General features: G+C 55.5%; 1 protein-coding gene across 1 annotated transcript in view; it reads left to right on the top strand.

Annotated features, from left to right (window-relative positions):
- LOC111139512 (glutamate ionotropic receptor kainate type subunit 5) overlaps positions 1-10,492 on the top strand; it is a 53,457-nt gene that overhangs the window by 24,689 nt on the left and 18,276 nt on the right. The window contains exons 13-15 of the mRNA XM_022491795.1: positions 9,401-9,517; positions 9,712-9,821; positions 10,162-10,335. Of these exons, the coding sequence (XP_022347503.1) occupies positions 9,401-9,517; positions 9,712-9,821; positions 10,162-10,335 (401 nt within the window). The remainder of the gene's footprint in view (positions 1-9,400; positions 9,518-9,711; positions 9,822-10,161; positions 10,336-10,492) is intronic.

Genomic DNA, 10,492 nt, shown 5'->3' with positions numbered 1-10,492 from the left:
GCCAGAGAGATCACAAGTAGGCAGAGAGGCAGGCAGAGAGAGAGGAGGAAGCAGGCTCCCTGCTGAGCAGAGAGCCCGATGTGGGGCTCGATCCCAGGACCCTGAGATCATGACCTGAGCTGAAGGCAGAGGCTTTAACCCACTGAGCCACCCAGGCGCCCCTGGGATGTTATTTTCACTGTGTGTGAAGCCAGTGGAAGGGTTTAGGCAGGGAATGTGCCGTGAGCTAATTGGTTTTCTTTCTTTTTTTTATTGAGGTCAAGTTCATATAACATAAAACGAATCATTTTAAAGTGTATAACGCAGGGTCAGTCAGCCTATTCACGGTCACCTCTACCTCATGCTAAAAACATTTCCGTGAGCCCCAGAGAAATCCCCATACCCGTGCAGCAGTCAGCTCCCATTCCCCTTTACCCCGGCCCCTGGCAACCACCAGACTCCTATCTGCCACCACCAGTCTCTCCATCTCCATGGATTTACTTATTCTAGGTATTTCCTGTAAATGGCGTCACCTGCCGTGTGGCTGTCTGCGTGTGGCTTCTTTCACTTGGCATCACGTGTCCATGCGGAAGCGTAGATCAGTTACCACCTTTTCTAGGGCTGAATAATGTTCCACGGTATGGAAGTATGACCTTGATTAATTTTTAAATAATTTAAAAGTGATTACTCTGGCTGCTCTCTTGAGAAATCACCGTAGTGGGGCAAAAGCAGAAACAGGATTCTCCGTTTAGAAGTCTGTTGGAAGGTCCAGGAGACAGAAGACAGGGGTTGATACTCCGACGGTGGCCGTGTCAGGGGTGCTCAAGAGGGAGACAGGAATCCGGGGTGACTGCAGTGTGGCCTGAGCAGCTGGGTGGGTGGCAAAGCCAGCTCCCACCCTGGGGAGGACGTGGGAGGCGCACTTTGGGGGGCTTGGGGAAAGAGGGGTTGTCTCTGGGCAGGGATCGCTTGAGGTGACGATCCAAAACTCCAGAGGAGAAATATGGATTTCATCGTGCAGCTGAGGATGAATTATTATTATTTTTTAAATATTTTTTTATTTATTTGACAGAGATCACAAGTAGGCAGAGAGGCAGTCAGAGAGAGAGGTGGAGGCAGGCTCCCTGCTGAGGAGCGGGGCTCGATCCCAGGACCCTGGATCATGACCTGAGCTGAAGGCAGAGGCTTTAACCCACTGAGCCACCCACGCGCCCCGAGGATGAATTTTTTAACACATCCCCTGTCTGGGTGGTTTCCTGTGTTTGCCAGTGTAGACACGGCCACCGTGCACTAGCCCTGTGGATTGGTGGGCGTGTTCCTGAAGGAGAAACTCCTAACCGCAGAAGCACCGGGTCAGAGAGCGTGAATGTTTTTTAAGCAGAGAGAGACTGCCAAATGGATGCTCAGAAAGGTTCCACCAATTTATATTCCCACCAAAAGTGCACGAGAATGTCACATTTCCCACACTCTTGCCAACAAGAGGTATTATCAATCTTTAAAAAAAAAAAAAAAAAAAAAACCCTCTGCCTGAAGGCCAAAAATAAGAGCTTATTGTTCCCACCTAAATAGAACGTTACCTGGCCTGCGGATACTGATCCCCGAGCAGACAGACTGTAATTCACGGAAGCATGGTTTTGTACTCTGTTGTTTCCAGGCATTTTTTATTTGTTTGTGCCGTTATAAACAACCATAAGCAGACATCTTTGTGCACGAAAGCTTTGCCTGCACTGCAGCTGATTAGGACCGATTCTGCAGATAGAGTGACGAGGCCAAGGAGGAGGACCCTCTATGGCTTTTGTTATAGGTCCTCAAACCACTTTCCAGAAAACCCGCAGTGGGTCCTATGCAGGTTCCTTCTCACACAGAAGGTTTTTGGTTGGCTTTTGTTTATTTTTTTAAATTTTTTAAAAAGATTTTATTTGTTTCTTTGACAGAGAGAGAGATCACAAGTAGGCAGAGAGGCAGGCAGAGAGAGGGGGAAGCAGGCTCCCCACTGAGCAGGGAGTCCAATGCGGGGCTCGATCCCAGGACCCTGACACCATGACCCAAGCCAAAGGCAGAGGCTTAACCCACTGAGCCACCCAGGCGCCCCTTGGTTAGCTTTTAGAAATTGAGACACTCGTCCCCCGCCCCCCCCCGGTCATTTTTACAGCACTTTGATTTTTCCTGTTCTGCCTAGTGGACCACAGTGGGCCTGGTCAGGTGACGGACAGAGTCTGAGTCCAAGTTCAGCTTGGAATGGGCCTGACAGGTCCACAGACCCACCCTGAGTTTTCCCATGTCCCACTTGTATACTTGGAAGAGAACTGCATGGCCCTCAAATCAGGGCCCTTATGATAAAAGAACCAAGCGAAAGCTCCTAGAATTGCCCATCTTTCTCAGGATAGGAACCCCAAAAGCAGTTCTACATCCTTTGGGGAAATCGCAGAGATCCGTGCTGCCATGCACAGCTTGAAGGAAGCAGAGGTAATGACCTCATCCCTAGTCAGCTGGCCGGTTCGGCCTGTGCAGAAGGCAAATGGATCTTGGCCGATGACTGGGGATTATTGTCAACGGAATCCAGGCGGTGACTCCAACTGCAGTCGCTGGCCCAAATGAAGTGTCTTTCCTGGAGCAAGTCAACACAGCCTTGGCATCTGGCGTGAGCTGCTGACCTGGCAAACGCGGTTTTCTCCAGCCTGCTTTCTGAGGCCTACCAGAAGCCTTACGTCTCGCCTCGGGGCGACATCCGTTCCCTCACCTTCCGCTGTCACCTAGGCTGGGGAGGACTTGATCTGGACAGTGTCACCGATAGGATCTCGTAAGCAGGAAGTCACATTTAAGGGGGTTGGCAATAAAGCCACCCAGTTTCCGCCGGTCAGGGTCCAAGTGGACACGAAAACAACACCAGCTACTGGAACAGAATCACATCAGCTACTTGGACAAAGTGCATTTGATACAAAGAACTGTTACCTAGAGGTCGAGTGGTTAAACACAGGACTGAAAGGGTGGAAAGCAAAGAAAGGGACCCTGGAGTAAGGGGTGCAGGAAACAGCCACCTTCCTGAGGCCTCAGGACGGGGAAGGAGCTGGAAAGGTGAAAACTCAGAAACCCAAATGAGAGGCCTCACGGAGCTGAAACTTGGGCGTCTGAGGAGGGGCCGCTGCGTGTCTGGTACCGGTGACATGTGGTGGGGCTCGGGGATTTGGAAGTGAGTTGTGTGCCTGCTTCAGCCCACTTACCAAACACCCCACACAGCTTTTCACTCTGAGGGAGGCCCGGAGCACATGAAGGCGCTGTGACAGATCACAGCCGATCTGCCTCCTGGGCCCGATGACCCAGCAGACCCTGGGATATGCAGAGTGCAGGTGGCAAACAGGGACAGAGGCACCCGGGGGTGACTCACGGCGCAGACCTCTGGGGTTTGAGAGCAGATGGTGCTGTCTTCTGAGGCTCACTGTTCTCCTGAGAAAATGCTCATTGCTGGGCCCTCCCAGAGACTGAGCAGTGAGGGCTGCTGTGGCCTGAGGGCTCCTGTGGCCTGGCTGTTGTCCTTTCTGCGTGAGTCAGGGTCCTGCCAGGAGACAAGGCGTGCAGTATGTTTGAATGAAGAGCTGTTACCATTACCACCATAACAAAGAGGGTAAAAGTTGAACTCCAACGCAGGGATCAGCAAACTTTTTCTGGAAAGGGCCTGATGGTATTTTCGACCTTTGGGCCATACTGTCACCGCGCTCCAACTTTGTTGTTGGATGGAAAACAGTCGTAGGCGATACCTAAACAAGAAGCCAAGGGTGTGTTCCAATAAAACTTTATTCACAAAATCGGGCAATGGACTTGGCCTGAGGGCCGCAGTTTCCACACTCTCACTCTCAGCTTTCATGGAGGTGGCAAGGCAGGAACTGAACTGGGGGCTTCCCTAGTTCTGAAGGAACGGAGAGAGGAGCAGAAACTGCTGGAAACTGGCTTCTGGAAGCTGGCTGGCACAAGTTTCCCTGGGTGGGGTGGGGGTGGGACGGGGTGAGGCTGGTTCTGCGAGTGCCGGAAGCCACAAACTGGATTCATCTGCTGCCCCAGGACAAAAGGCTGCTGCAGGGCAAGCCTTTGCCTTCTTCCCGATGCCGCCCCCTACTGGCAGAATCTGACAGGGAGCTCGTGGCAAAGCAGAACCACGGTTTGCACCGAGCTGGGGTAGAGTTTGGGGCTGGGGATGCTCACAAGCACGCTGGTTGGCTTTTCGGCATTGAGACAGCCTCCCCGCCCCATCATTTCTGTTTGTTTGTTTTTTTTAAAAGATTTTATTTGTTTATTTGACAGAGATCTCAAGCAAGCAGAGAGAGAGATGGGGGAAAGCAGGCTCCCGCTGAGCAGAGAGCCCGATGCGGGGCTCGATCCCAGGACCCCGGGATCATGACCTGGGCTGAAAGCAGAGGCTTTAACCCACTGAGCCACCCAGGTGCCCCTCCGCCCCATTGTTTCTACAGATGGCTCATCATTTGGATTTTTCCTGATTTCATTCCAGAGATTAGATGTCAGCGTCCCCTTGTGGAGGGAAATCTTCCGTAAGAAATAGGTGACTCCACTAGGAAATTTAGGGTGTGGAGGGGGAGGTGGAAGGAGAGTTCCAAAGGCTCTAAGAGGACCTTACCAGAGTTTGCAGGGTTTAAGGATGTGTCTGTCCTCTCTTCAGAACAAAGTCCAAATCTGACCACTTCTTTCCACCATTACCCAGCTGTCCCCCTCCCAAGTACTTCCATGGACTTCATTTGGTCCCCAAGACCCCTGCTTTCACTCTTGCCCCTGTGGTGTGTTCTCATGGTGGCCAGATCACCTCACCCCCTGCTCACATCTTCCGATGTGGCGTCCTGTGTTGTCCTGGGAGTAGAACCCAGCCCCCTTCCCTTCCTTCACGTTCGTCCTCCAGACCTCCCTGCAGCAGGGAGTGTGTCCAAACTAGCGTCTTCCAGCAATCTCAAGCCCCTTGCCCTGCTTTATTTTCTTCATAGCGCTTGTCGCCACCCACCATTTCATGTTCATCTTCACTGCTGGATCCCCAAAGCTAGCACCGTGCTTGGTCGGGGATGGGTATTCCCAAGTATTTGTTAAGTAGGTAAATGAGTGGATGGACAGGCAGAATGGGCAGAGTGACTGCAGCGGGGAGGGGATGCAGGGCAAGGTGGTGGTTGTTTTAGCCTGTTTGTGCTCCTATAACAGAATACTGCAGACTGGGTTGGGGGGCTGCTGAACCACAGGAATCTATTTCTCACCGTTCTGGAGACGGAGGAAGTCCAAGATCAAGGTGCCGGCAGATTTGGTGTCTGGTGAGGGGCCTCTTCCTGGTTCACAGCCGGCCATCTTGCTGTGCCGCCTGTGGGGGAGGATGGTTCTGCTTTCTGGATGGAATGGGACAAGGGCACTAAATCTGTTCATGAGCTTCCGTCCTCATGACCTCCTCACCTCCCAAGGCCCGCCTCCTAACACCATCACGTTGGGGGATCACACGCATTCACTATGTGGCAGGGGGTTGGATGCCGGGTGGCACAGGGCCTCAGGAGGCTGGGTGAGGAGTACGGGGGACAGCGTAAGGAGAGTGGGAGTTGTTGCCAGCTTTAAGCAGGGCTTCCATGACTGAGGCTGTAGTTTCTGGGGCCCCTTGGGTGGCTGGCTGAGCTTTCCAGTCCTGAGACATGGTGATAGGGGCAGGAGCAAGGCCGAGAAGTTGGAGGAAGCGATCGATTCCAGAAGTGTTTGGGGGCAGAATCAGGAGAGCTTGAGGATAGAAGCAGTGAGGGGTGGAGAGATGTCAAGGACGATATTGGGGAGAGAGTGGGGGCTTCTGCCTGGGATGACCCCAGGGACAGGGTGGGGGCTGAGTTTGCTGGCTGTGTGTTGATGAGAATTTCAAGGACCCTTTTTCCCTCTAGTCACATGCAAAGCACCCATCTCCTGAGCTCCCCAGGACGTGGACCCTGACCTCCGATGCCGCTGGCCATGGAGGATGGGGACAGTGGACAGGCGAAACCCTGAGAGGGGGACCAGTTCTGCACCACGGGGTCAGCTATAAGCCAGGAGCTTACCTCCACTCTGCTTCCATTTCTTCATGTGCGAAATGAGAAGGATGGTTCCCCAACAGGGCTGCTCTGGGGACTACATGAGCTACTCTGGGTGGGGGGAGCCCTGAAACAGTGGCCACGAGGTGCGTGCTGTGTGAGGGTGAGCCTCTGGGCCCAGGCGAATTTCCGTGAAGCATGGGGAAAGAGAGCGTTGTCTGTCTGGGTCACTCTGGAGGCCCCCGGAGGAGGGGGCACATTCCTCGTTCTTCCCTGGGGCAGACACGGTGCCTCCAGCCTGCCCTGCTTCTGCAGGTTTCGTTGTGGAGGCAGAGATGCAAACATGTTTTCCAAACTGAGCTAAAGGCTGTGGTAGATCCAAGGGCATTGAGCCTGGGAGGGTCTAGAGAAGGTGCCACAGAGGAGGGAGGGTTCAGGGAACCCTGTCGGGGTGGGTGGGATCCAGTTCTGTGTAGAGTGGGGGGCTCCATGCAAAGGCAGTGTTCACTGAGGTGGAGGCTGGAAAGCAGCTGAGTGAGACGGGGTGAGAGGCTCAGGAGTATGGTGGGGAATGGGGGCAGCCCTGGGGGCCGCTCAGAGAGGCCAGGCTTGGTCAACATCCGGCAGTGTTGGGAACCCCTGTGTAGGTTCTGGGGTGCACCTCTAACCAGATAGGCAAGGAACTGGTAATTTAGTAGGAAAGCTAGTCCATGAATAAGCAAACAGGCAGGGTCATCTCCAGTAGTGCAAAGTAGGATATAAAACGGGGTAATGGGTAATATGAGAGAGAGGACCCTGTAAGTGGGGTCTGGAGGCTGCTGTGGAGAGGGCTGAAGGAGGGAAATGTGAGCTAAATCTTGAATGGTGAGTCAGAGCTCCAGAGGAGCGCATGCAAAGGCCCTGAGGTAAGGAATGAGCTTTCTGTATCAAAGAGCAAAAGGCAGCCATTGTGGCTGGAGCCCAGTGGGTGAGGGGAAAGGGGGGTGAGGCGAAGCCAGCAGGTGGTGAGTCTCAGATCACCAGGGCCTCTTGGCCACGAAAGGGATTTGTTGCAGGTGGCAGTGCAAAGCCACCCAGGGCTTTCAAGCAGGGGACCTTCCATTTGGACTATGGGGTTCTGAGTGATGGTTGGGGGGCTGGTGAAGTGGCTGGCGTGGTTGTGAGGAGAGCAACTCTGACGGTCAGGGCCTGGACGGGGGGATGGACAGGAGTGGACAGATCTGAGGTGCGTTTTAGCAGTAGAGTCTCTGCCCTTGCTGCTGGAGGAGAGGTAGAAAATTCGGGAAAGGGAAGAAGCGGTTTTGGCCTAGGTGTTGGCCTGAGACCGAGCTGTCCAGAGTGGGTGAGGAGGCCAGGGAGCAGAGCAAGGGATGGAGCAGAAGGGCACTGGGAGCGCTTTGGGGAGGAAGAGGGCCCCTGGAGCCTGGCCTAGGGTCCAGCAGCCCCCTCCTGAGCCTCGTCTGCGAAGCTGCTGCCTCCTGCTTTCTGAAGGGGAGACTCGGGCCCCTAGGAAGGGCCTTCCTGGGGTGCACCTCCTGAGGGTGTGTCAAAGTCATAGTATTCCTGTATTAGCTGTCATCATTCCTGGCAGCTCACGTATTAGTCATAAGAGTGGTGAGTGTGTAAGAAGAGGCAAGAAGCTGCTTGCTCTCACCCTCTGGGAATTCCCAAGGGTATGCAACCCTTCCCTCCCCCCGATCCAGCTGTGTTTTGGGCCCCTACTGCAGTTTGCCACCTCTGGATTCTGCTCTGGGGCTGGAGCCGCGTCCCTCACCCCATGGTAACTGTTTGACCTGGGCCCCACTTGCATCCACACCTGTGTTACCTCGTGTGCTCTGTGTGTCAGCTGCTTCTGTGAGAGTGTGTCCCCCTGGGCCAGTGAGCCGGGCCCTCTACTCTTATTTCAGCCCTGTGGGTGGTCTCTGCTTGAATTTGGAGTTAATTCTGGGGTCCAGTGGAGGCATGGGGGTTAGTCTATATGCCTGGAAGGGGTGTCCCGGGAGCCGGGTCCCGACGCTGGGACCGGGAGTGCTGTGTGAGACATCTTACCCAGCCCCGTCCCCATTTTGCAGATGAGCAAACTGAGGCCCAGAGCCATGGAAGCCCCTGCCTGAGGTCCCCCAGAGAACCCAGGGCAGAACCCAGGGCAGAGCCGGGGCTCCCCATTCCCACACCGGGCCCTTTCCAGTGCCCTGCCCGCTCTGTCATGTATGTACACATGTGAGGGCCATGTGTGCCTTGAGGGAACACCCCTCCCCTGTGTGTCTCCACTGCTCCCTACGCTGTGTCGAGGGCATGGTCTGTCTGCCTGCGCCCATGCTGCTAGTACATCGCTGGGCCAGCCTGTGTCTCAGCCTGTGTGTGTGGATGTGGCGTGGTGTGTACACATCAGTGGTGGCATACGCGTGACCCGACACAGTGCTCACGTGTGCCGATGCAGTGGGGAAAGGTGTGCGAAGTGCTGGCTTTTTCCCAGTCTTCTGTCCAGCCCACAGCTAAAGGCCGGCTAAGTCCCCTTGAGCTAGAGCGAAATGATCCTTCCGTATGCCCACCAGACGCTAATGTGAGCCCTTCTCTCTGTCCCACCCCTCTGGCTCCCCTCCCTTGCCACCTCAGACCAGGACCCCAGGCACTCCTCCCCGCCTTGAGACCATTTGCAGCTCCCCCTGAGGTCATTCTGTTGGTTGAGCTGGGTGCCGGTCCTGTCTTGGGGGTGCCTTGATGCACACATGTAGGTCACCGGTGCCAGCCGATGGCGGGAGAGTTGAGGTCCCATCTCTGTGTTAAGGTCCCCCAGCTGCTGCCTTTACTGACGAGTGTCTTTGCCTCTCTGAGACTCAGTTTCTCCATCTGTAAAACGGGGCTAATAGTGGCCTTCTGGGAGATGTTGGAAGGAGGACTCAAGGTAATCCATAGAAAGTGTTACCTAGCGTGGACCCTGGCGCAAAGTCAGCGCGTAGTGAATGTTCCATGTCGTGAGCCGTAGAGACAAAAGAGGAAACCAAGGCCTGAAGAGAAACCTGAGTGGGTCAGTGTCCTGGGATCTCAGTGCCTATGTCACATTCTCCCCAGGACCTGGTGACGAGGGATGTGGGAGCTAAGCAGGTCTGTGGCGGTTTTTTAAGGCAGGGCCTTCACAGTGAACTTGACAGGATGAAGAGGGGCGGCTGGGCAGGGAAGGGGCCGCAGGAGCCTGTCCCAGAGACGTGAGGTGACAGGGGTCCAATTCTGGGCCCCAGATGCTGTTCTGGAGCGAGTGCGTGCTCCTGGCCCCTTCGGTCCCTCTCCTTTCTCTTTGCTAGCCTCTCAGGAACTCTCTCTGTACATATCTCCCTAACTGCCTGTCTGTCTCCCCGGCCCACCCCGATGCCCCCGCCTTGCTTCCCCTCCAGCAGAAGGCAGACCTGGCTGTGGCTGCATTCACCATCACAGCGGAGCGGGAGAAGGTCATCGACTTCTCCAAACCCTTCATGACCCTGGGGATCAGCATCCTCTACCGAGTGCACATGGTATGGCTCCCTGGACAGGTGGAGGCTGTAGGGCAGGGGGCTGGCAGTGGGGCTGACGCCTGTGCCCCCAAAGGAAGCAGAGGCTGAGGGCTGGACCCTGAGGGGCCACTCGGGCTCATGGACACCTGGCAGGGCTGGGCAGAGGAACGCACGCGGGTCGGGGAGGCTCCGGGCCTCACGCCCTCTCCCTGCAGGGCCGCAAGCCTGGCTACTTCTCCTTCCTGGACCCCTTCTCCCCTGCTGTGTGGCTCTTCATGCTTCTTGCCTACCTGGCTGTCAGCTGCGTCCTGTTCCTGGCCGCCAGGTGAGTTCACCACCTACTACCTAGGAAGAACCCTGGCCTGGGGTGTCTGTGACTGACCTGGATATCCCGTGCCGGGCCTCAGACTCCCGGGCCCTCCTTTCTCCCTCTTTCTCTGTCTGCGTGCCCTGTCCCACCTTGTGGCTCTGATTTTGCTCTGCTGTTCTCTCTCTGGGCCTGTCCCCTTCCCATTCTCTCCCTTTCTTCCTCTGTTTCTCTCTCTGCACCTCTCTGTGCATCTCTTGCTGCCTCTTCTGTGTGTCTATGTGCCTCTGTGTTTCTTTGTGTGTATTTCCTTTCTGCCTTGGCTCCATCCATGCCTCACTCCCATGTCTCTCCACAGGCTGAGTCCCTACGAGTGGTATAACCCCCACCCATGCCTGCGGGCACGCCCTCACATCCTGGAGAACCAGTACACACTGGGCAACAGCCTCTGGTTCCCCGTGGGGGGCTTCATGCAGCAGGGCTCAGAGATCATGCCTCGGGCGCTGTCTACGCGCTGTGTCAGTGGAGTCTGGTGAGCAGCCTTCTGTTTGTCCTGCCCTGGGTGGGGAGGGTCCCTTCTGAGGCCTGGGTGGATTCCGGTCCCCCTCCACCAGCTGCGTGACAGGGAATGGGGTGGGGAGAGCTAAGCCCCAGCTCTGCCCCCTGCTAGCTGTGTGACCTTGGGATGT

Source organism: Enhydra lutris, unplaced genomic scaffold, assembly GCF_002288905.1.
Source record: "Enhydra lutris kenyoni isolate GAN:26980312 unplaced genomic scaffold, ASM228890v2 scaffoldscaffold110, whole genome shotgun sequence".
Classification (NCBI taxonomy): domain Eukaryota; kingdom Metazoa; phylum Chordata; class Mammalia; order Carnivora; family Mustelidae; genus Enhydra; species Enhydra lutris.
This window is presented reverse-complemented; position numbering and strand designations above follow the sequence as displayed.